Below are 26,243 nucleotides of genomic sequence, written 5' to 3'. Positions count from 1 at the left end.
GCAGCCACGGTGCGTTAGTGGTGGAGGGAGTGAATGTTTAAGGTGGTGGATGGGGTGCCAATCAAGCGGGCTGCTTTGTTCTCGATGGTGTCAAGCTTCTGGAGTGTTGTTGGAGCTGCACTCATCCAGGCAAGTGGAGAGTATTCCATCACACTCCTGACTTGTGCCTTGTAGATGGTGGAAAGGCTTTGGGGAGTCAGGAGGTGAGACACTCGCCGCAGAATACCCAGCCTCTGACCTGCTCTTGTTGCCACAGTATTTATGTGGCTGGTCCAGTTAAGTTTTTGGTCAATGGCGACCCCCAGGATGTTGATGCTGAGGGATTCAGCGATGATAATGCCTTTGAATATCAAGGAGAAGTGGTTAGCATCTCGCTTGTTGGAGATGGTCATTGCCTGGCACTTATGTGGCGTGAATGTTACTTGCCACTTATCAGCCCAAGCCTGAATGTAGCGCAAATATTACTTGCCACTTATCAGCCCAAGGCTGAATGTCATCTAGGTCTTGCTGCATGCGGGCATAGACTGCTTCATTTCCTGAGGAGTTGCAAATGGAACTGAACATGATGCAATCATCAGCAAACATCCCCACTTCTGACCTTATAATGGAGGGAAGGTCATTGATGAAGCAGCTGTAGATGGTTGGGCCGAGGACACTGCCCACGAAACTCGACCAGCCAGAGTTAAGTTTGTAATGGTGGCTCACGATGAGGCACGCCAGCCTCATTATATTATTTAAATAAAAGACCCGCCTCCTGGGAGCGGGTTGGCTGCCCATCCCCATTCAAACCAGAAGTGGGCGGGTTGGAGGCGGGATTCAGTTCTTTAATAGTTTAACTTCCCACCCGACCCCAACCCACCTGTTTTTTGTGGTTAAAATCCTCCCCCATGGGTTTTAGGTCGAGTCTTAAAGAGCAGAGGTGGGTGGAGGGCTTTAGGGAAAGAACTGCAGGCAGTGGGGCCGAGGTGGTAGAAAGCACAAATACCAATTTGTAGAATGGTAAATTTTGTTGAAATTGCTGACTTCCTCATGGTACATGCAGCAGTTTTGCTGCTTACAGTAATTATTTGTACTCTCTGTTACCCTTCGTACAGGGTCTGTGAATATACAATTATTTCCGGTGACACACTCATCATTATAGGCAAACCCGCGAACGAGGATGACTTGCTTCCATGAGTTCACAGATGTTTCAATGAAGGACCCGATGTTCCAGGCCTGAACTCCAATTGAGGGATTCAGTGGAAGGTGCCTGTGCGTGGATTTTTTTAAATGTGTGATAACGTTGCACATCAGCCACCTCGCGGGTTTGACAGAGCTAGGCCTTTATCCGGTGGCAAGGGTTAACCAGGCAACTGGAGACCTGCTCTGCTGCACGGACCTAGTGCACACACATATTGCTGTGTGATGTGACACACTAGCCTTCTCTTAGAAACAAATGCAATTACTAAATAAAATGACTAACTTCATGATTTATCTCATTTTCGTGCCCATGTGTGCTAGTACTAGTGTTTACTGAAAGAAACTGTATATTTGCCGTATCTTCCTCGTAGCAACAATGCAATGACAGAGGTTTTTGGAATCCTTAACATTTGTAATGAACTGTCAAGATTCCATTTTCATTTAGGACAGTGTTTCACATGTTAAAAGACAGTCACACAACATATGCCAACCACTAGCTCACTCATAAACAACAGGCAAAACTCACGGGCTCTTCACTCATGAGCATTTTGTTGCTTTTTCATAAAATTAACTTTGATGTTACACAATTAATCGTATTATTACTCTGTAAAGTATATTATTTCATCTCTTTAGGTCTCGCACTGCCGGTCATGTTCATGCACACTGATGCTGCCTTAATGCAGGAAAGTGTTTTCAAGCGGTTTTGTAAAGAAAAATGAGGCAAAAAGATATTAGAGATTCCATCAGTGATTTGATGGTGAGTGGATTTGATTAAGTGGAAGTGGTGAGTGGAAGACTAAAATCATCATCATCATCAAAGGTGGTCCCTCGAACGAGGATGACTTGCTTCCACGAGTTCACAGGTGTGTCAATGAAGGACCCAATGTTCCAGTCCTGAACTCAATTGAGGGGGTGGAAGATGCCTGTGTGACAATTTTTTTAATGTGTGGTGACCGTTGCACATCAGCCACCACACGGGCTTGACAGAGCTAGGCCTTTATCCAGTGGCAAGGGTTAACCAGGACAACTGGAGACCTGCTCTGCTACATGGATCTAGTGCGCACACATAATCGCAGTGTGGGCTGGCCCATGCTGCCCCTGGCTCTTCTGGGCCCTGTACCCTCATTTGCCGCACCTCCGCCACAATCTCTCGCCGCTCCTCCGCCACAAGCATTCGCCGCATCTCCGCCACGATCTCTTGCCGCTCCTCTGCCAAACATTCCACATTCTACAGCCTAGATGGTCACCAGAAAAATAGCTCCCAGACCTCAGCAAAATACTATTCCATCACCAATTGTGGTGCAAGGGTGGTTGCTGCTGGTTCACCTTCTGATTTATTGTCCGCAAGTGTGACCCTAAGCTTCCGGTCGTCTGTCACTTTAATTCCTCGCTCCACTCCCACTCCGACACCTCCATCCTCGGCCTCCTACACTGTTCGAATGAATACTAAAATATTGTGCCACTGAATGGTGAAATATCGATCCATGTCTGGAATTCCTACAGTGCTGAATTCCTGATTTCAGCCATGTTGCTGTTGGGGGTGATAGTCAATGGGGATGTCAGTCACAGGCTGTTATCATTCACATCCCAGTGGCTGGTATTAGAGCGACATTGATGGAGGTCTGGGAACTGGTTGCTTGCCATCTTGTTGGCTGTAGATAGTGTGTGGCATTGGAAGATCGGTTATGGGTAGGGAGTAATTTTTTTAAAGAAAGAATACAGGTCAAACTGCCAGTATAAAAAAAAGTAACAAATCGTGCAGTACCTCTCGATTTAAATGTTTTTGGGGGGCAGGCCCTGTGTGCACTCTGGCCAGACATCTTCTGATACCTTAGAGCTCACTCCATGTAGAAACCTACATTGCTCCTGTCAAATCAAATTTATGATGTTTAAGATTAAATGCTGAAACATTGAAGCTATCACAATACTTGCAGCCAGAAAATCTATTCTGTTTAACAGGAAGTGGTATAAAGCAGATTTAATTAAAACATTTTCAGTAACAAATTTATTTTTCAAAATTGGCAGGCACTTTTTTGTCATATAGATAACTGTACATATTTAACATTGAATATTAAAACACAGAATTGGAGAAATATACAGAACAATGAACAATTCTTAACTTACTGAGCACATAGATGATTTAAATTCAGGAAAGTACATGGTTAAGTAATTCCAATCACTGAGCTATCAAGTACATACTAGAAGAATATAAGAAAATCCAGGGATGAGAAAATCCCATTTAACCTCTGTCCCTTAATACATTAATTCTCTTTTCATTTTGAATGTACCTAGCGGGTTTGTCTCTATTACCTTGCTTAGTAGATCATTCTTCGAGTAAATTTTTTTTCCTGCTATTTGATCTAAATTTACTTTTCACTCATTTCCACTTCTTCCTTGATTCTATTTTCTTGGTGTACTTTGAAGTCATGATTTGGTTGTACTGTATCTAAACCATAGAGTATTATATATACTTCAGTGAGGTCCCCCTACAAACTTCAAACCATTGTCTCTCACTTGGCTATTTGTAAAATGTGAACATTTGAAATCAAATCCAGTAATATTTATATTTTGATTCTTTCAACAATCTGCCATTAATTGTGAAAGAAAATTCACTACTCTACATTACAAGATAGCTTTATAAATATTAGCGTAGGGTGTCATATGAGTTGGATGTCTGTGAAGCTTTCAGTAGGTTATCATTTTAATAAAAGATGCCACATGTAATTTTATCCTATGTGCAGAGAAATAACACAAAACTGAACGTATTTTCTTCCTATCAAAAAAAGAAGCCATCATGTTTCATGTTATCTTCTGTTGTGGTGCAACAGCTCTCAGACACTGCATTAGGATCAAACAGCTGAAACTCACTAGTGAACAAAACAGCATACTGATCCAGTTACTTCAGATTGCTTGCATGTATACACTCCCTGAAAACTAAGGCTTTTGATTTTCTTAATAGCATCATATCCAAGATCAAAATATTGCTGTATAGTTGTTCTGGTGCAAAGGTTTACACTTTATTTTCAGTAAACAAAAGATTGTTCTAAAAAGATCATTACACAGGCAATGAAACAACCAACATTCAGTAACAGCATATAAAATGTCCCCCTCAATGTGGTATCTGCCTTCGGGATACCTTGCAGCAGCTCTTACCGCCATTGATACAGTGGCCACATTTAAAATCGAGTGGAACAGGCTTGTGATGGGTCTTAAAGTGTACTGGCATTTTTTTTGGAGGAAGAATTCAGGTGCAGTTTTTTGTGGCAGATTTAAGGCAGCAGCCTTTATGATCACATCTTTTCTGTCTTCCAGTCTAAAGTGGACAGTAATTCCCAGGAGAATCCAGGCCAGTGTGAGATGTTTTTAGAGGAGTCAACTTTTCAATTGGATTGTAAAGGCTGTAAAATGTGTTAATAACCAAAAAGTATGTCTTTCACAAGAATTTAGTTTAAATTATTCAATCAATACAATTTTCAATGAGTGGATAGAAATGGTTTGGATTTATTCAGTACAAGGAACTATACCATTGTTAAAATGCTTGTGGTTGGATCTCCAGATCTCAGCTGAATATGTGTTGAAACCATTTTTAACTTAGAATAATTATTTTATTTGATTAATTTTGTCTTTTCTCTCCCAAACGGGATATTGGATGAGATTAAAAAAAAGATACCAGAGGTACTAGAAAGGCTGGCTGTATTAAAGTGGATAAGTCATCCCTTCCGGATGGAATGCATTCTGGGTTGCTGCGGGAAGTAAGGGTAGAAATTGCAGAGGTGCTGGGCGCAATTTTCCAATCTTCCTTAGATACAGGGGTGGTGTCAGAGAACTGGAAGATTGCAAATGTTGTTATGAGCAACTTTCTGTTTCGGATAACTAATAACATATATTCAAATCAATCTACCTCAACTGGGCTGACGGGTTCCGACTGGTTTCAACTGGAAATTTTGATCAGATAACCTTTAATTGTTTTAAGGCATCTTTTAGTAGTTTTCAAGAAAAAGTCAAAACAGAATACAGGTAGTGTGACAGAAGCTCAATTGAAAAATAAAAAGCATACAAATAACTTTGAACGGAATTTTAACACAAATGTAAACTACTTATCGAGAGCCCGCTCTTCACTGCAGAGATTCGGTTCCTCTGACATCATTGGTGTTGACAAGTGGGTTGAACCAAATGATCTGTTGGTAAAGTCTCTTGATCATGTTACTTGCAGTTTCTTTGTCTCCCTTTAAAATTAGAAATATTCCTGAAACACTTTCATGGATTCCACTGTGCATTTATGATCACTCATTTATCCTCTAAATGATTCAAAAAGGTTTATTAGCCCAAACTAAATAAATAACTTCTTCCTCACTCCGAGGTAAAATCACAAATAAGAGTCAGCCAGACCCTGAATAGAACATTTACATTAAATTTATTATGGACTGTTGTGCCTTAGATGTTAATGGTCAGATTCTGATCTGATCTGTTATTTCTGAGCCAGTTCATATCTTTCCTTGTGAGAGTCTGGATTCCTTTTTAAATGAAATAGGGTTCAGGCCCATTAAAGTGGCACTGTCTCTGTGGAAAAAGTGATTAATAAAAACATTTTATTCACCTGATTCCAAGTACACAGCAAAACATGAAGTAAATGACATAGAATCATAAAATGTTATAGCACAGAAATAGGCCATTAGGCTATCAAACCTGTGTTAACTATTCTAAACAGTAATAATAATTTTTATTTATATATCTCCAAGTTTACAGATGACACTAAGCTGGGTGGCAGTGCGAGTTGCGAGTAGGATGCTAAGAGGCTGCAGGGGGACTTGGACTGGTTAGGTGAATGGGCAAATGCATGGCAGTATAATGTGGATAAGTGTGAGGTTATCCACTTTGGTGGCAAAAATAGGAAGGCAGATTATTATCTGAATGGTGACAGATTAGTAAAAGGGGAGGTGCAACAAGATCTGGGTGTCATGGTACATCAGTCATTGAAGGTAGGCATGCAGGTACAACAGGCAGTAAAGAAAGCAAATGGCATGCTGGCCTTCATAGTAAGGGAATTTGAGTATAGGAGCAGGGAGGTCTTACTGCAGTTGTACAGGGCCTTGGTGAGACCACACCTTGAGTATTGTGTGCAGTTTTGGTCTCCTAACTTGAGAAAGGACATTCTTGCTATTGAGGGAGTGCAGCGAAGGTTCACCAGGCTGATTCCCGGGATGGTGGAACTGACCTATCAAGAAAGACTGGATCAACTGGGCTTGTATTCACTGGAGTTCAGAAGAATGAGAGGGGACCTCATAGAAACGTTTAAAATTCTGACGGGTTTAGACAGGTTAGATGCAGGAAGAATCTTCCCGATGTTGGGGAAGCCCAGAACCAGTCACAATCTAAGGATAAGGGGTAAGCCATTTAGGACCGAGATGAGGAGAAACTTCTTCACTCAGAGAATTGTGAACTTGTGGAATTCTCTATCACAGAAAGTTGTTGAGGCCAGTTCATTAGATATATTCAAAAGGGAGTTAGATGTGGCCCTTATGGCTGAAGGGATCAAAGGGTATGGAGAGAAAGCAGGAATGGGGTACTGAAGTTGTATGATCAGCCATGATCATATTGAATAGTGGTGCAGGCTCGAAGGGCCGAATGGCCTGTTCCTGCACCTATTTTCTAAATTTCTATGTTTGCAGTAAAATGTCCCAAGGCGCTTCATAGCAGTGTTACGAGACAAAACAGATACATTTGACAAAAGCTTGGTTAAAGAGGTAGGTTTTAAGGAGTGTCTTAAAGGATGAAAGAGAAGTAGGGAGGCAGAGAGGTTTGGGGAGGGAGTTCCAGAGCTTAGGGCCCAAACAGCTGAAGGCACGGCAACCGATGGTTGAGCAGTTATAATGAGGGATGTTCAAGAGAGCAGAATTTGAGAAGCAGAGACATCTTATGGGGTTGTGAGGTTGAAAAAGATTACAGAGATAGGGAGGGGCAAGGCCATGTAAACAAGGATGAGAATTTTGAAATCGAGGCATTGTTTAACTGGGAGCCAATGTAGGTCAGAAAGCACAGGAGTGATGGGTGATCGTGACTTGGTGTGAGTTAGGACACGGGCTGCTGAGTTTTGGATGACCTCAAGTTTATGTAAGGTAGAATGTGGGAGGCCAGCCAGGAGTGAGTTGGAGTAGTCAAGTCTAGAGGTAACAAAGGCATGAATGAGGGTTTCAGCAGCAGAAGAGCTGAGGCAGGGGCGGAGACGGGCAATGTTACGGAGGTGGAAAAAGGGGGTTTTAGTTATGCCGCAGATATGAGGCTGGAAACTTACTTCAGGATTAAATATGACACCTAGATTGCAAACAGTCTTGTTCACCCTCAGATTGATGCTAGAGAGAGGGATGAAGTCAGTGGTTAGGGAACGCAGTTTGTGGCGGGGACCAAAGATAATGGCTTCAGGGTCATCCCAATTTTAATTGGAGAAAATTTCTGCTCATCCAGTACTGGATGTCAGTCAAGCAATCTGACTATTTAGATACCAAGCAGGGTATCGGTATTAGTTAACATTTATGTGATGTGCTGTAACAGGCCAAGGAGTGCCATCCTGTGGAGGAATTCTACTACATCAATGCATTTATAAAATATTAACTGACATTTTCAGCCCCACAGTCAGCACATTTAGTGTAGTTCAGTAAGGCTCATGCTAACTGAGTTATTCACTTACAATTGTCTCAAATCAATGGATTTTGTGCTTATTAATGAAAGTGCTGGGCAGTTTGCATTTTTCCATTTTCTACATCATTAATCTTACTGGGTTGTACAGTTCTCACTATCCTAGTCTCATTTTTAAGCCAAAATTAGTATTTGCATGACTCTTTTTATTGGCTATTGCGCCATATCATATTTTATAATGTCTGTAATCTTTATCCTGGAAAATAAACTATAATAACACAAATGACATAATTCATAATGATTAAAAGCCTACCTATCAAATTGACTGTTCTACTTTGAATACTTCACTAACATTTACTGAAAACTTCAGTCTCCCTCAAAAGCCTAGGCAAGCACTTGATACTTTGCCAGAAATTCCCACCATGCATCAGTTATTCTCTCAACTTGAAGTGTCTTTTTCTTCATGCTGTAACAAGATTTCAGAGTTTTTTGTTTTACCAAAAGATTTGAAAACAAGTTGCAGAATGAATTTTGAAAACCATTTTCAGGTAAAGTTTCATGATATCAAGTGGATACATTTTTACTTCAGGGAGAGTATCTGTGCTACCATCAGCCATTTGTAAGCTCTGCCCCATTACAGTATAGGGGAAAAGTCCTGCAGAGTAATTGAACTGTTTTTGTATAAAAATCTGGTAACATGAACTTTGGGACTGTTTTATATGAGGTAAATTATGTTTATCTGAGAATAATTCTAGCAAAATGTTGATTAACAGCAAGTCTTGCTGTTATTAAGCCTGTTCCTTCAATTATCTTCCCGAATCATTGCTAATGGCACAAAGATACAAAACTATTTTCAGGCTTGAAAGCAAAGGGGGTTTATTTGTTCATTTATACAGTTTGTGCTTATTAAACCAGCCATATTTACAAATCTACTGTTAGAAAGAGCAAGTAACAAAGGCAAATGATTTACAGCACTGTTCTTTTTTTCATTATACTGTACTGAGAGGTCAGAGAAAAATGTATCGGTGCGCAAGACCTCAGACATAGAGGTGCCAAAGGAGATGGAAAGGTCAAGGATGTGGCTGTGGGTGGAAGAGATTATATGAAGGGTGAGACTGAGTGACGAAAGGCATGCTTAGAGGCTCCTACCTATAGTACCCAAGGAAGCATTAGTTTGAACCTTCTTCCTCAGGTCACCTGTTTTCAATATCTCTACGTAGCTATTGACTTCTCTCTGAGCCATCCCTTCTACAATTATGACTGCATTCATATATATTATACTGTATGATCATACTGGCTTTTGACCATAATTAGTTTAAGATTTTCCGAAAGTCACCTTGTAACAGTACACCCTACCTGAAAACAGTCCAACACACCTGGCATTATTACTGGACACAAGAGTATATTTACCAAGCCTGAGCTCCCAGCGGAGAACTTCACTCAAAAGGGTTGGAGATTTGAGCTGCAGTGTTGTAGCCCTATCTCCGAACTGCACTCTCTTCATGCGTGACTCTCTTCTGGGAATGTAGGACTGCTGAATTTACCCGAAATGGGAGCGGAGGTGATAAATGGAATATCTCACTCAAGCCTGATCCTGTCCCCACCTATTGTCAATGCAAGTCGTTTTCTGTGGATTAAATAAACATTGATGTATGCCCTTCTACAACTGAAGTTGTTGAAAATCATTTAGTTACATGCGGGAATTGTGATGATTTGTAAATAATAACAGCCTAATTATATATTAAAAATACAATATTTACCTTAAATATCTGAGAAAAAAAACATTTATATCCCAGAGAAAATGGAATATAAGATCATGTGTGTTTTATGTAAGCATGTCACAATTGCTTCAACGCGAGTAGATTATATGCCTCCTACTTACCAAGTGATTGAAGTTCTCTTTCTTCGCGACCCGGACTCAAGTTATGTAAATGAAAGGATACCCTGGAAGAACCAGTCAGAGCAACAGGCTGCTGCTGTCCATCACTGGCAGTACTCATGATTAATTTCCTTTTCACTCTGTGGTCCAACACGTTCAGTCCAAGTTGTGGAGTGACTGAGATTCTTGAATCAACCATCTCCTGCTTCAACTTAAAATCCTGCGTCCAAAGTGAAGATGGGAATTCCACATCATAGGACTTGTTAATAGATTGGTTTTGTGCAATTCGGTCTGCAGTCATATTTGCCATCTGAGGTGTTGATGTTATGGGAGCATTCTGCACAAATATCTGTTGGCTGGGGCACTGCATCTTTTGTGTCACAAGGGACTGTAATTTACTGGCATGAAATGCAGCAGGAGCACTATTAACAGTCTGTGGGATAGAATTTTCACATGATAGAAACCTTAGATCATTATGTCCTTTATTCCAATGTGAATCAGCTACTGAAATGTCAGCAGTTTCATTACCTTCCTGTTTGCATTTGGTGCTCAAAGATTCACTGCTTCTCTTCAGTAGAGTTGCTTCACTATTCGGCAACTGTTCATTTATTGCTACTTCACAGGATGAAGTTAATGTCTTTTGCAAACCTGTTATCGGAGTTTTCAGATTGGTCAAGTTCACCTCCAGTTCAGTAATGTATTGTGTTTGAGCTTGGTTGATTTCTGGCTGGTCTCCTGGTGTGTCTGCACTACTTTCCTTCTCCTGTTGTTCAATCCTTTCACTGCCTACACTGATTGGAGCATTTACTAGCAGCTTTTGTGATGGGCAGGTCCACTTTTTTGAAAATACTGGACTTTTGCTCAGTGCCAAGTTGGGTACCATGAAGCCTCTGCTTTGACTTTTTGCAGACCGGTTCACATTGTTACCTCCCTCCTGACAATGGGATACTTGTCCCCCAGAGTTTGAATGTACTGGGCTTCTCTTGGAGCTGTAACGTTTATTCAATGGCCTGGAGAACTTGACGATATTCTTTGGATCCACCTGATTTATTTTGGTACCTTTATTCTCCTTCGGCAAGATCTGAAACTTGCATAGCACTTCATTTGTTTTTTCTGTGTTCACAACACTGGCTATGAATGTTTGGTTGTGTTCAGAAAAAGTATGGGAACCTGGTGAGAAACCAGAAGGCAGAGCTGGATCAGGGTTTAACAATGTGTTAGGCAGCTTGGTTTTTCCTGAATCATTTCTTTTCCCCCTGGTATTTTTGCTAGCTTTAGTTGCATCCAAATCATTTTCCTTGTCAGAAAGGTTTTGTCCTTGCACTTTGAACTGTAAGCTTTTCAGCAGCTTTAGCTGTCTCTGCCTATCTCGATATTCCCTTGATTTTTTCAGTAGGCTCTGTAGGCTTAGTGCAGTGGTGTCAGGAGACAAATTCTGACTAATATTGGTCTCATCAGTAGGATGGTGGAAGTGTTCCGAGTTACTGCCACTGGTTTTATCTCCTGTGGATATTACTATAGAGCCATCACTCCCAACTTCACATACATTCTCTTGTTTATTGGTAGAATTGATGGCTTTGTGCGTGGTTGTATCCATTATTTTATGCACCGTAACGTTTTGAAGAGCATGAACAGCTGCATTTTGAATGTCATCTGATTTAGGACCATTATTTATGTGACTACTGGCTCTTGTATTAGGACTTGCCACAAGACCCAAGCACGAAGAACCAGCCTGGTAATTTGAAATACCAGATTTTTTATTAATCAAATCAGAGGTCACTATTATGGGCACATGATCTGTCACAAGGCTTGTTGTATATGTTTCTTCAATTTCATTTGACATTTGTGCAATAGTAGGCTCAAATATTAGAGGTTCACTTTGTTGAGGTGAGGTTTTGTGCATAGTAGTTGTGCTGGTTGTGGTGTTCCAATCCTCTACCCATTCACTGTTCATCTCTTTAACAGAGTCAGTATTCACAGGCATGTTGGGCAACATTAGAAATGAATAATCTTCTAGAATCTCCTGAATTGCTGGCACTTTGATTAGCTATAACAAACAATTGAAAATCAGTCTAGGATTATAGAATTATTGATATATTCACATATCATAGCTCCCAACTAGAACAGTGCTCTTCTATCACCTGCTATGTGCCATTGCCAATGACTCCTTCCTTCACAGAGGAACCATAAAATTGTCCTTTCTACAACAGATTACAGGATATATTTTTATAATATACTTCAAGGGAGTTTCAATTGCAAATTTTAGATTCCAAGTACTGAATTGATGTCAGTTATTCTTAAATAAATGACAACCAAAGCAGTTTTTAAAAAGTGTCAATTATTTTAGTGTACCGAAAGAGGAATGGAAAACAGGGAGGGGGTTGGGCGGGGAGTATATTCTTTACAAAAGCCTCTCTGTCTCACTTTTACAAGATAGAAAGGAAGAACTTGCATTTATGTAGTGCCTTTCATGACCTCAAGATGTTCCAACTGGCTTCACAGCCAATGAAATACTTTTTGAAAGTGTATACGTTCCGCTAATGTAAGGAAATGCTGCAGCCAATTTGTAGACAGCAAGGTCCCACAAATAAAAAGCTAAATGACCAGATAATCTGTTTTTGATGGTGTTGATTGAGGGATAAATGTTGGTCTGGACACTGGGAGAACTCCCCTGCTCTTCTTGATACTGCCATGCGATCTTTTACTTCCACGTGAGGGGGCAGAGGGGGCCTCATTTTAATGTCTCATCCGAAAGATCTCCAACAGTGCAGCACTTGGTTCGTACTGTACTGGAGCATCAGCCCAGATTATGTGGGATGTGGGTCTTAAACCCGCAATCTTCTGACTCAAGAGGCGAGTATTACCACTGAGCCGAGGCTGACAACTTATTAACTTTTTGCAAAATATGTTTGATTTTGTTATTTTTATTTTTGTTCAGATTAATATTTCATATCTCCAGCTCCCTTCTCTGTCACTCCAGAGTACATCAGCATGTATCGCAGAGTGGCTCCATTAACTTTAATAGGAGCTAGACTGTGAGTGATTCTCGGGGTCTATGTAGTCGCTTCTGCTATTTCATTTTTGAAATTTGGCATATTTTTTAAACTATACTTACATCATCACATCATAGGCAATCCCTCGAACGAGGATGACTTGCTTCTACATGAGTTCACAGATGTTTCAATGAAGGACCCGATATTCCAGTCCTGAACTCCAATTGAAGGGTGGAAGATGCCTGTGCGTGGATTTTTTTAATGCGTGGTGACCGTTGCACATTAGCCACCACACGGGCTTGACAGAGCTTGGCCTTTATCCAGTGGCAAGGGTTAACCAGGACGGCTGGAGACCTGCTCTGCTGCACGGACCAAGTGCGCACACATATCGCAGTGTGGGCTGGCCCGTGCTGCCCCTGGGCCCTCGGCTCTTCTGGGCCCCGTGCCCTCATTCGCCGCAACTCCGCCACGATCTCTCGCCGCTCCTCTGCCACAGAAAATTGCTGCACCTCCGCCACAAACTCTTGCCGCGTCTCCGCCACAAACTCTCGCCGCTCCTCCGCCACAAACTCTCGCCGCTCCTCCGCCACAAACTCTTGCCGCGTCTCCGCCACAAACTCTCGCCGCTCCTCCGCCACAAACTCTCGCCGCTCCTCCGCCACAAACTCTCGCCGCTCCTCCGCCACAAACTCTCGCCGCACTTCCGCCACGATCACCCGCCAAATCTCAGCCACGATCTCTCATCACTCCTTCGTCCAGATCACTTGTCGCAAGTTCGCTATGACCTCCCCGCTCTTCCACTGTACCAGGGCTCCGCCGATGCTCCTGCCCACGCTCCAAACGGCGACCTGGGTCCTGATGATGTCACCCAGCTCAAAGCCATCGCACATTTGTGTCGGCTCGCGCTGGAAACTGCAGTGGCTTGCTCCAGCTCTTATAGTCCCGACCTGCAGTGGTGTCCTCTCGCAGGTCGGGGTGGCCCACTATACTTACACTCTTGCCTCTGAGTCAGAAGGTTGTGGGTTCAAGTCCCACTCCAGGGACTTGAGCACAAAAATCTAGGCTGACACTCCAGTGCAGTGCTGAGGGAGTGTTGAAGTGTTAGAGGTGCTGTCTTTCGGATAAGACGTCAAACCGAGACCCCGTCTGCCCTCTCAGATGGATGTAAACGATCCCATGGCACTATTTCGATGAAGAGCAGGGCAGTTATCCTTGCTGTCCTAGCCAATATTTATCTCTCAATCAACATCACTAAAAAACAGATTATCTGGTCATTATCAAATTACTTTTTGTGGGAGCTTGCTGTGTGCAAATTGGCTGCCGCATTGCCTACATTACAACAACAACTTATATTTATATAGCACCTTTAGCCGCATAAGTAGAAATTAGCGCAGGTGGTTGGTCAAAGCAGTAGGTTTTAAGGAGCGTCTTGAAGGAGGAAAGAGATGTGGAGAGGTTTAGGGAGGGAATTCCAGAGCTTGGGGCCTAGGCAACAGAGGGCACGGCCACCAATGGTTGAGCGATTATAATCAGGGATGCTCAAGAGGGCAGAATTAGAGGAGCACAGACACCTCGGGAGGGTTGTGGAGCCGGAGATTACAGAGATAGGGAGGGGCGAGGCCATGGAGGGATTTGAAAATAAGGATGAGAATTTTGAAATCAAGGCATTGCTTAACCGGAAGCCAATGTAGGTCAGTGAGCACAGGAGTGATGGGTGAGCAGGACTTGGTGTGAGTTAGGACACAGGCAGCCGAGTTTTGGATCACCTCTAGTTTATGAAGGGTAGAATGTGGGAGGCCAGCCAGAAGTGCATTGGAATAATCAAGTCTGGAGGTAACAAAGGCATGGATGAGGGTTTCAGCAGTGGATGAGCTGACACAAGGGCGGAGACGGGCGATGTTATGGAGGTGGAAATAGGCGGTCTTAGTTATGCTACAGATATGTGGTCACAAGCTCATTTCAGGGTCAAATATGACACCAAGGTTGTGAACAGTCTGGTTCAGCCTCAGACAGAAGTTAGGGAGAGGGATGGAGTCAGTGGCTAGAGAATGGAGTTTGTGGAGGGGATTGAAAACAATGTCTTTGGTCTTCCCAATACTCAATTGGAAAAAATTTCAGCTCATCCAGAACTGGATGTCAAGACAAACAGTCTGACAATTTAGAGACAATTTAGAGGTAGAGGGGTCGAGAGAAGTGGTAGTGAGGTAGAGCTGGGTGTCATTAGCGTATATGTGGAAACTGATGCCGTTTTTGGGACCAAGGAGTAACATGTAGATGAGAAATAGGAGGGGGCCAAGGATAGATCTTTGAGGACACCACAGGTAATGATGTGGGGGCGGGAAGAGAACCCGTAGCAGGTGATTCTCTGGCTACCATTAGATATGTAAGAATGAAATCAGGCGAGTGCAGTCCCACCCAGCTGGATGAGGGTGGGAGAGGCGTTGGAGGAGGACAGAGTGGTCAACGTTTCGGTACTGTGGCAGGTGCGGAGTCTGGATTGGAGGGATTCAAACATGGAATTACGGGAAAGGTGGTCAGGGATTTTGGAGGCGACAACACGTTCAAGGACACTGGAGAGGAAAGGGAGGTTGGAGATGGGGCGGTAGTTTGAAGGACGGAGGGGGTCACTTCAAAAGTACTTCACTGGCTGTAAAATGTTTTGGGATGTCCTGAAAGACACTATACAAATGCAAGTCTTTTCTTTCTTATGCAGACAACCTGGCAGGTTCCCTGGAATTCAATTTTTACAAACAACTGAACTTTGCAGTACTGTGCTAAACAAACAGTTTACCTGTTAAATTTAAATAAAAAAACAAATAGGAAGGCCTCACCTGCATACTGTTGAGCAGTTTGTGTACCTCCAATAATTGCATACTTGTTTTTATTTCATGCAGTTTGTCCTTTGAGGTTTTACTGTAGTTCTTGGCCTTCAACTGATATTCCTGCATCTCTTTCCTCTGTTCTGGGGAAAGCTGGAAAGAACCAGTATGATTTCATTAATTTTTTTATCCTGTTTTATTCCTTTTACAGAACAATAAATGTTAATCTTTCGGAGCAATTATTAATATCAGTCAGTCAATATGAAAACATTTACTCCAGTGAAAATTGTCCTTTCTTGTTGTTACTTCAAAGAAACTTCAATTTTGTGTAGTTAATCTGTGATTTAGGCAGTAAGCCACAATAACCATATAAATGGTAGGGTTCTTATCACCTATGTGATTAGCCGAACAGCTATTATGGAAAGCATGCATGAAAATGTGAGTATAGTGCTGTGGTAATATGTTAAATAAATTGACAATCATTTTAATTATTTCACAGTTCTTGTTATCCATTACCTTGAGAGTAAAAATGGCACATTTAATATTAATAAACATTTCTGAACATGGTCAATTTAGTATACCAAAAACATGGAATTCATAGCACTAATTTAACCTCATCTTTATTAAAGTGTTGACAAATTAAAGCAATGAAATGTCACCTGAGCCCTGTTAGAATACAACGATGAAGGGAAAATTCCAGATGCTTCGCTTTACAAATGTTGCTAAATGTGTCAAGAACTGCCACATCCCATAATTTTACAATATAAATATCAGGACTTCAATGAATAAACCAGCCTATGGATTGCTGCACTATTAAAGGCATGTGCTTCAAAGCAGCTATTGAACCAAGACCCTGTCTGCTTGATAAAGTGGCACTATAGATCTCATGCTTTGTTTAAAAAGCTTTTCTAGTGCCCTGGCCAAAGTTACTACTTCAAATCAACACTAAAAAAAATACATTATCTAGTCATTCACTTACCCTCATTCCTGTTTGTGGGATCTTACTATATGGAAAATGCATCTGCCTACATAATGACGGCTACATTTCAAAGTAATTCATTGTATGTGAAACTCTGACGCATTTCTGATTGATGTACTTTTACCGCAGTTAGTCCTCCAACTCACACATATTTAAGTGTGGTACAGGTTGATCCTTCCTTATCTGGAACCCTCGGGACCTGGCCTGTTCCGAATGAGGGAAATTTCCGGATAAGAGGAGGTCACGTGTTTTCAGTGCGTGTGTGCGCTGATTGGCTGGAACGACTGTCAGTCAGACAGTCAGTGTGGTGTTGGCGGGCACCGAGGTGTCGGTGAGCCGTCAGGCCCCGAGATGTCGGCGGGCCCTGAGGTGTCGGCGGGCCATCGGGCCAGATATTGGCGGGCTCCGAGGTGGCGGCGGGCCAGCGGGCCCTGAAGGTGCCGGCTCCAAAGTTAGGTAAATTTATTTTACATTGGTATTTTTCAAAGATTTTGGGTAAATTTATTGTGGATCTGTAAGTGTAAATGGGCAAGTTTTTTTTTCATTGATATTTTGAGAGGATTTTGAGCGGCCATGTTCTGCGCATGCGCCACCCGGGAATGGTTCCGAACAAGGGGTGGTTCCGGATAAGGGAGTTCCGGATAAGGGAGATTCAACCTGTACAAGCATTTGGCCAGATAGCATCCAATATTCCCAACTAGTTTTGCATTTAAAGTTCTTACACAATTTCATTTTCTTCAGTTGCAAGATCTGGTCTGTCTAAATTTTGATCCCCCCCCCACCGCATTTCAGCATGTTAAGTCAAATTAGACATGGCAGGGCCACGATCACTTGCCAGTGGTGAAAGTATGGCAGTGCCATGAAATCGAATCAAAGAACCTCCACAGCTTGTTGTCGGTCGAGAACTTTTCTCCAAGTTAACCTTAGCTTTGATCTGAGCATGTCGAGCTTTGCAGAATTCTTCGTAACTCTCCATTCTGTGGAAAGAAAGGCAGAAAATACATAATTTCATGAAATACTCTACATGGTACCCTGTATTGTCTAAATAAACTAAATTCAGTGGTTAAAAATACCAGCATAGCACACTTTGATGGGCTTCAGAAAGCACATCTTGAAAAGTATCAATGCAATCACTTGTCCTATGTGAAACTTAAATTTCATCAGATGCACAGTTCAGCAGAGAAAAGGCTCTCTTCAACAGCAGTGAAAGACAGTTAACGTTTCAGGTCGATGATGAAAGGTCATCGGCCTGAAACGTTAACTCTGTTTCTCTCTCCACAGGCGCTGCCTGACCGGCTGAGTATTTCCAGCACATTCAGTTTTTCTTTTAGATTTCCAGCATCCACAGTATTTTGCTTTTGTAATTAGTTATTTTCCACCTTCTGAACTGCTTGGTGGGCATCCCATAAATTCTCCAGTGAACTAGATACTGCACTTAGAGCTAGATGTCCAACCTGGGCATGCTAATCTACAGTCAAGTGCAAATGGAAACAGAAAATGCTGGAAATACTCAGCAGGTTAGGCAGCATCTGAGGAGACCATTGAGGATCTGGGGTGGAGAGTGTTGCATGGAGCAGTACTGTGCAATAGGTTTTTAAGTCACTTCATGGACTCCCAGGCCACCTGCAACTTTTGTGGCTTGAATGTGTCCGTGTTCCGAATTTTAGTTGAGTGTGAGAGGCTGCAGCCCCTCTTCCACTATTCAAAGTGGCTTCTTCTCAACTTCTGTCCCACTCTCAGGATCTATGGCCACCTGGTGCGGAGGTGGCGGGCAAATCAGAGGACATCCTTGTTGGTCTGCTCCTGGGTCTGGCCAAGGTGACAATTCACAGGTCCAAGATGATCCCGCTCCCTCTCTCTCTCTCTCAAGAAACAGCACCTCATCTTTAGATTAGGCACTTTATAGCCTTCCAGCCTTAAGTTCAACAACTTCCGATCATAACCATCGCTCCCATTTTCTCGACCAGCAGGTGCTGATAATGGTTCTGCTGTAACCATTTACAACTTCTCTGAACCCATCTATTGCTTTTTTATTGTCCCATTACCACCCCTTTTTGCTTTGCACCATCATCCCTTTTGTCATTCAATCACTCCTGCTCTTCACCCTATCACAGACCTTCCCTTTTGCTCTTTCCTCTCCTTTAACATCCTTTGTGACTGTGGCAAAGGCAAACTATACCTCCTTGTCCTTCTCGACCTGTCTGCAGCCTTTGACATGGTTGACCACTGCATCCTTCTCCAACGTCTCTCCAATATTGTCCAGCTAGGTGGGACTGCACTCGCCTGATTCCATTCTTATCTCTCTAATCACCTGCAATGGCTTCTCTTTCCACCGCCGCATCGTTACCTCTGGTGACCCCTCAAGGATCTATCCTTGGCCCCCTCCTATTTATCATCATCTATATGCTGCCCCTTGGCGACATTATCCGAAATACTGCATCAGTTTCCACATGTACACTGACGACACCCAGCTCTACCTCACCACCACTTCTCTCGACCTCTCTATGTTCTCTAAATCGTCAGACTTCTTGTTCGACATCCAGTATGGGATGAGCAGCAATTTTCTCCAATTAAATATTGGGAGGACCGAAGCCATTGTCTTTGGTCCCTGCCACAAACTGAGTTCTCCAACCACTGACTCCATCCCTCTCTCTGTCTGAGGCTGAACCAGACTGTTCATAGAAACATAGAAAATAGGTGCCGGTGTAGGCCATTCGGCCCTTCGAGCCTGCACCGCCATTCAATAAGATCATGGCTGATCATTCCTTCAGTACCCCTTTCCTGCTTTCTCTCCATACCCCTTGATCCCCTTAACCGTAAGAGCCATATCTAACTCCCTCTTGAATATATCCAATGAACTGGCATCAACAACTCTCTGCGGCAGGGAATTCCACAGGTCAACAACTCTCTGAGTGAAGAAGTTTCTCCTCATCTCAGTCCTAAATGGCCTACCCCTTATCCTAAGACTAATGTTAATACGGATTCTTTTTCCCTCAATCTGTTTCAGCGAATACACTGACACACGAACACCTTGCTGCCTTTTCTGTAAAAGACCTTTATTGAAGATTCTCCGGCCGGGACTTGTCAAGACAAAGGTACACTCTCAATCAGAGCCTGTTTACCTTCCCCTGGACAAGCCCCTTTACAGCGCGAAAAGCACAGTAGTTATACATTTTCAAAACAGAACATCCCTTTCTGCCTCCCCCCCCACCCCCCGAGTACATCCAATGGCAGGCAAGAAAGTCTCCCAATTAGGGCTGGTGTCAGGGTCAGGTTAGTTATAGCTTCGCTACACTGTCTTCCCTTATCAGTAAAGAACCCAATTAGTTTCCCTTCCTCCTTATCAGTAAAAGCTATTACTTTTCCCCTCCTATCTAGGATTGCTTTCTTTCTTTGTGCCGCCTTGCGTTTTTCTCATGACCCATGTTTAACCTCAACCTCAACACTTGGTAACCCCTTTTTTTTCTGTCGATTCTGCAGTTGTCTACATCTTGACATTTCTTTAGCTATTTTCCCATGATTCCCTATTTCCATCCCTCTACCACATTTACAATCCTTCTGTATCCATTCTCACTATGTCCCCTGGTTCTGGACTTCCCCAACATCGAGAACATTCTTCCCGCATCTAACCTGTCCAGCCCCGTCAGAATCTTATATGTTTCTATGAGATCCCCTCTCATCCTTCTAAACGCAAGTGAATAAAGGCCCAGTTGATCCCGTCTCTCCTCATAAGACAGCCCAGCCATCCCTGGAATCAGTCTGGTGAACCTTCGGTGCACTTCCTCAATAGCAAGAATGTCCTTCCTCAGACTAGGAGACCAAAACTGAACACAATATTCCAGGTGAAGCCTCACCAAGGCCCTATACAACTGCAGTAAGACCTCCCTGCTCCTATATTCAAATCCCCTAGCTATGAAGGCCAACATACCATTTGCCTTCTTTACCGCCTGCTGTACCTGCGTGCCCACTTTCAGTGACTGATGAACCATGACACCCAGGTCTCGTTGCACCTCCCCTTTTTCTAGTCTGCCGCCATTCAGATAATATTCTGCCTTCGTGTTTTTGCCCCCAAAATGGATATCCTCTCATTTATCCACATTATACTGCATCTGCCATGTATTTTCCCACTCACCTAATCTGTCCAAGTCACCCTGCAGCCTCTTAGCGTCCTCCTCACAGCTCACACTGCCACCCAGTTTAGTGTCATCCGCAAACTTGGGAGATATTACACTCTATTGCTTCATCCAAATCGTTAATGTATATTGTAAAGAGCTGGGCTCCCAGCACTGAGCCCTGCGGCACCCCACTAGTCACTGCCTGCCATTCTGAAAAGGGCCCATTTATCCCGACTCTCTGCTTCCTGTCTGCCACCCAGTTCTCTATCCATGTCAGTACATTACCCCCAATACCATGCGCTTTGATTTTATACACCAATCTCTTGTGCGGGACCTTGCCAAAAGCCTTTTGAAAGTCCAAATACACCACAATCACTGGTTCTCCCTTGTCCACTCTACTAGTTACATCCTCAAAAAATTCCAGAAGATTCGTCAAGCATGATTTCCCTTTCATAAATCCATGCTGACTCGGTCCGATCCTGTCACTGCTTTCCAAATGGGCTGCTATTTCATCGTTAATGATTGATTCCAACATTTTCCCCACTACTGATGTCAGGCTAACTGGTCTATAATTACCCGCTTTCTCTCTCCCTCCTTTTTTTAAAAAGTGGCGTTACATTAGCTACCCTCCAGTTCATAGGAACTGATCCAGAGTCGATAGATTGTTGGAAAATGATCACCAATGCATCCACTATTTCTAGGGCCACTTCCTTAAGTACTCTGGGATGCAGACTATCAGGACCCGGGGATTTATCGGCCTTTAATCCCATCAATGTCCCTAACACAATTTCCCGCCTAATAAGGATATCTTTCAGTTCCTCCTTCTCACTAGGCCCACTTTCCCCTAGTACATTCGGAAGGTTATTTGTATCTTACTTTGTGAAGACAGAACCGAAGTATTAGTTCAATTGGTCTGCCATTTCTTTGTTCTCCATTATAAATTCACCTGAATCCGACTGCAAGGGACCTACGTTTGTCTTTACTAATCTTTTTCTCTTCACATATTTATAGAAGCTTTTGCAGTCATTTTTATGTTCCCTGCAAGCTTCCTCTCGTACTCTATTTTCCCCTTCTTAATTAAACCCTTAGTCCTCCTCTGTTGAATTCTAAATTTCTCCCAGTCCTCAGGTTTGTTGCTTTTTCCAGCCAATTTATATGCCTCTTCCTTGGTTTTAACAGTATCCTTAATTTCCCTTGTTAGCCATGGTTGAGCCACCTTCCCAGTTTTATTTTTACTCCAGACAAGGATGTACAATTACTGAAGTTCATCCATGTGATCTTTAAATGTTTGCCATTGCTTATCCACCGTCAACCCTTTAAGTATCCTCTGCCAGTCTATTCTAGCCAATTCACACCTCATACCGTTGAAGTTACCTTTCCTTAAGTTCAGGACCCTAGTTTCCAAATTAACTTCGTCACTCTCCATCTTAATAAGGAATTTTACCATATTATAGTCACTTTTCCCCAAAGGGCCTCACACAACAAGATTGCTAATTAGTCCCTTCTCATTACACATCACCCAGTCTAGGATGGCCAGCTCCCTGGTTGGTTCCTCGACATATTCATCTAGAAAACCATCCCTAATACACTCAAGGAAATCCTCCTCCACCAGATAGCTACCAGTTAGGTTAGCCCAATCGATATGTAGATTAAAGTCGCCCATGATTACTGCTGTACCTTTATTGCACACATCCCTTATTTCTTGTTTGATGCTATCCCCAACCTCACTACTACTGTTTGGTGGTCTATACACAACTCCCACTAGCGTTTTCTGCCCTTTGGAATTCCGCAGCTCCACCCATACCGATTCCACATCATCCAGGCTAATGTCCTTCCTTACAATTGCATTGATTTCCTCTTTAACCAGCAACGCCACCCCACCTCCTTTTCCTTTCTGTCTATCCTTCCTAAATGCTGAATACCCTTGGATGTTGAGTTCCCAGCCTTGGTCACCCTGGAGTCATGTCTCTGTGATGCCAATCACATCATATCCGTTAACTGCTATCTGCGCAGTTAATTCATCCACCTTATTCCGAATACTCCTCGCATTGAGGCACAGAGCCTTCAGGCTTTTTAACGCACTTTGCCCCTTTTGAATCTTGCTGTAATGTGGCCCTTTATGCTTTTTGCCTTGGGTTTCTCTGCCCTCCACTTTTACTATTCTCCTTTCTATCTTTTGCTTCTGCCACCCTTCTATTTCCCTCTGTCTCCCTGCATAGGTTCCCATCCCCCTGCCATATTAGTTTAACTCCGCCCAAACAGCACTAGCAAACACTCCCCCTAGAACATTGGTTCCGATCCTGCCCAGGTGCAGACCGTCCGGTTTGTACTGGTCCCACCTCCCCCAGAACCGGTTCCAATGTCCCAGGAATTTGAATCCCTCCCTTCTGCACCATTTCTCAAGCCACCTGAGTCGTCTGAGCTATCCTGCGATTCCTACTCTGACTAGCACGTGGCACTGGTAGCAATCCCGAGATGACTACTTTTGTGGTCCTACTTTTTAATTTAACTCCTAGCTCCCTAAATTCGTCTCGTAAGACCTCATCCCGTTTTATACCTATATCGTTGGTACCTATATGCATCACGACAACTGGCTGTTCACCCTCCCTTTTCAGAATGTCCTGCACCCGCTCCGAGACATCCTTGACCCTTGCACCAGGGAGGCAACATACCATCCTGGAGTCTCAGTTGCGGCCGCAGAAACGCCTATCTATTCACCTTACAATTGAATCCCCTATCACTATCGCTCTCCCACTCTTTTTCCTGCCCTCCTGTGCAGCAGAGCCAGCCACGGTGCCATGAACTTGGCTGCTGCTGCTCTCCCCTGATGAGTCATCCCCCTCAACAGTACCCAAAGCGGTGTATCTGTTTTGCAGGGAGATGACCGCAGGGGACCCCTGCACTACCTTCCCTGCACTGCCCTTCCTGTTGGTCTTCCATTCCCTATCTGGCTGTGGACCCTTTACCTGTGGTAAGACCAACTCACTAAACGTGCTATTCATGTCATTTTCAGCATCGTGCATGCTCCAGAGTGAATCCACCTGCAGCTCCAGCTCCGCAACGCGGTCCGTCAGGAGCTGGAGGCGGACACACTTCCCGCACACATAGTCGCCAGGGACACCGGAAGTGTTCCTGACTTCCCATATAGTACAGGAGGAGCATAACAAGTGTCCGAGCTCTCCTGCCATGACTTAACCCTTAGATACACTTAAATTGGCAACAACAATGTTAAAAGTTAATTACTGATATGTATAAGGACGGGAGAGTGGAGAGCACCAGTTCCAATGGTCGCAGGAGAGAGTGTTCGCAACCTAGGTGTCATATTTGACACTGAAATGAGCTTCCGGCCACATATATCCACGGCATAACTAAAACTGCCTATTTCCACCTCCATAACATTGCCCGTCTCCGTCCCTGCCTCAGTTCATCTGCTGCTGAAACCGTCATCCATGGCTTTGTTACCTCTAGACTTGACTACTCCAATGCACTCCTGGATGGCCTCCCACATTCTACCTTGTGTAAACTTAATGTCATCCAAAACTCGACAGCCCGTGTCCTAACTCGCACCAAGTCCCGCTCATCCATCACCCCTATGCTCGTTGACCTACATTGGCTCCCGGTTAAGCAACACCTCAATTTCAAAATTCTCATCCTTGTTGACAAATCCCTCCATGTCCTCACTCCTCCCTATCTCTGTAATCATCTTCAGTCTCACAACCTCCCAAGATAATTGTGCTCCTCAATTTCTGCCCTCTTGAACGTCCCTGATTATAACTACTCAATCATCGGTGCCTGTGCCTTTAGCTGCCTAGGCCCTAAGCTCTGGAACTCCCTCCCTAAACCTCCCCGCCTCTCTACCTCCCTTTCTTCCTTCAAGATGCTCCTTAAAACCTACTGCTTTGTCTGCTGTAATTTCTTCTTATCTTGCTCGGTGTCAAATTTACTTTTTTGTCTTGTAACACTCCTGTGAAGTGCCTTGGGACATTTTACTATGTTAAAGGCGCTATATAAATACAAGTTGTTGTTGGTGTTTTGCCTTGCACCATCATCCCTTTTGTCATTCAATCACTCCTGCTCTGCACCCTATCACAGACCTTCTCTTTTGCTCTTTCCTCGCCTCCTACCTTTTCCCTAGCTCTGTACTTGCTTATAAATTGTTGAATCTCCAACAGATACCATGATGAAATGTTAAACCGAGGCCCCATCTGCCCTCGCAGGTGAATGTAAAAGATCCCATGGCACTATTTTTCAAAGAAGGGTCAATATATATCCCTCAATCAACATCATAAAAAACAGATTATCTGGTCATTATCACATGGCTGTTTGTGGGAGCTTGCTGTGTGCAAATTGTCTGCCGCGTTTCCTACATTCATCATCATCATAGGCAGTCCCTCGAACCGAGACTGATTTGCTTCCACGTCAAAAAGTTCACAGGTGTTTCAATGATGGGCCTAAAATTCCAGTTCCGAACTAAATCTTGAAAGGTGGAAAATGCCTGTGCGTGGATTTTTTTAACGTGGGGTGGTCGTTGCACATCAGCCACCACACGGGTTTGACAGAGCTAAGTCTTGGTCCAGTAGCAAGGATTAACCAGAACGACTGGAGACCAGCTCTGCTGCACGGACCGAGTGTGCGCACATATCGCAGAGTGGGCTGGCCTGTGCTGCCCCTGGGCCCTCGCCTCTTTTGGGCCCCGGACTCACGCCTCTCCTGGGCTCTGATCACATCCCTCTACAATCTCTCGCTGCTCCTTCACCCCGACCTTACAACAGTACCTAATTAGCTGTAAAGCGTTTGGTACGTCCGGTGGTCGTGAAAGGCGCTATAGAAATGCAAGTCTTTCTGACCAGTTCTGATGAAAGGTCATCAAACTGAAACGTTAACTCTGTTTCTCTCTCCACAGATGCTACCTGACCCGCTGAGTATTTCCTGCATTTTCTCTTTTTATTTCAGATTTCCAGCATCTGAAGTATTCTGCTTTGGCACAAGAGCAAACAACTGGGCAAGCTGGAGTTTAGAAAGGTCGCAGTATGTTAATGAAAACTGCTGTTTCGCCTTTAGGGAAAGAGTCCTGATTGTGGCCTGTGTGCATGGCTAGTGTTGAGGGGCACTTGAAGTAAGGAAACACCACTGAAGGATGATAAAGCTTTGCTGCAGAAAAGGCCATTCGGTTCCACAGATCTGCCCCTCCCACAAACCTTGTCAGGAACCTCTGCTTCACCCTAAGTACAAGTAATCCAAAAGTAAGACTACTCAGCAACTCCAATCTGCCTGTTGTAGCCCAATCTATATTTGTTTGTTTAACCTCAGTGCTACGTTTCTTTGGTAAGTTTGTGCATCTAAAAGCAGAAAATGAAACACGAAATATTGGAAGCATGTCGTTCTGTATCAGTAATGTTTTGTCTTCATCATTTGAATGTTTTATACACTTTGGAGTGGCAAGTGTTGACAAGGGTTATGCAAGATTACAAACCTTCCGAGTGGGCACCGGCTCCCCGCTTTACTGCTTCTCCACCGCTCGGACCGAGCGAGACTGAGGTGAGAGAGATGTTAACGGCCAAGTGTCCGTTACACAAAGGCCCTGCTCGCCCCCCCGGACTGGATCACACCGGAGTGGACCGCACCGTACCGCGCCGGCCGTCCCGT

At 43.5% G+C, this 26,243-nt stretch overlaps 1 protein-coding gene across 2 annotated transcripts; it reads right to left on the bottom strand.

Moving 5' to 3' along the window:
- Positions 1-3,317: 3,317 nt before the first annotated feature.
- Positions 3,318-26,243, bottom strand: LOC139226753 (centriolar coiled-coil protein of 110 kDa-like). 2 transcript variants are annotated; one of them, XR_011587307.1, is made up of 6 exons: positions 26,071-26,243; positions 17,318-17,459; positions 15,516-15,656; positions 9,695-11,738; positions 9,223-9,439; positions 3,318-5,405 (listed from the first exon to the last, which is right to left on the bottom strand). XR_011587307.1 is itself a non-coding variant. In XM_070857746.1 (5 exons), the coding sequence occupies exons 2-5, from the start codon at positions 17,456-17,458 to the stop codon at positions 5,723-5,725; spliced, it is 2,343 nt and encodes a 780-aa protein (XP_070713847.1). In that variant the 5' UTR covers position 17,459; positions 26,071-26,243; the 3' UTR covers positions 5,575-5,722. The 2 variants fall into 2 exon arrangements, 1 of the variants encoding a protein (XP_070713847.1); XM_070857746.1 differs by lacking the exons at positions 3,318-5,405; positions 9,223-9,439 and adding an exon at positions 5,575-5,739.

Source organism: Pristiophorus japonicus, chromosome 16 (genome assembly GCF_044704955.1).
Source record: "Pristiophorus japonicus isolate sPriJap1 chromosome 16, sPriJap1.hap1, whole genome shotgun sequence".
Taxonomy (NCBI): Eukaryota; Metazoa; Chordata; class Chondrichthyes; family Pristiophoridae; genus Pristiophorus; species Pristiophorus japonicus.
This window is presented reverse-complemented; position numbering and strand designations above follow the sequence as displayed.

Bases quoted from the DNA above. Each gene is read 5' to 3' on its own strand.
- LOC139226753 (XM_070857746.1), bottom strand. From the start codon at position 17,458: ATGGAGAGTTACGAAGAATTCTGCAAAGCTCGACATGCTCAGATCAAA. The intron at 15,657-17,317 runs GCAAGTGATCGT...GGTTCTTTCCAG, and splicing joins CTGCCATACTTTCACCACTG to CTTTCCCCAGAACAGAGGAA. The intron at 11,739-15,515 runs GTGAGGCCTTCC...TGTTTGTTATAG, and splicing joins AACTGCTCAACAGTATGCAG to CTAATCAAAGTGCCAGCAAT.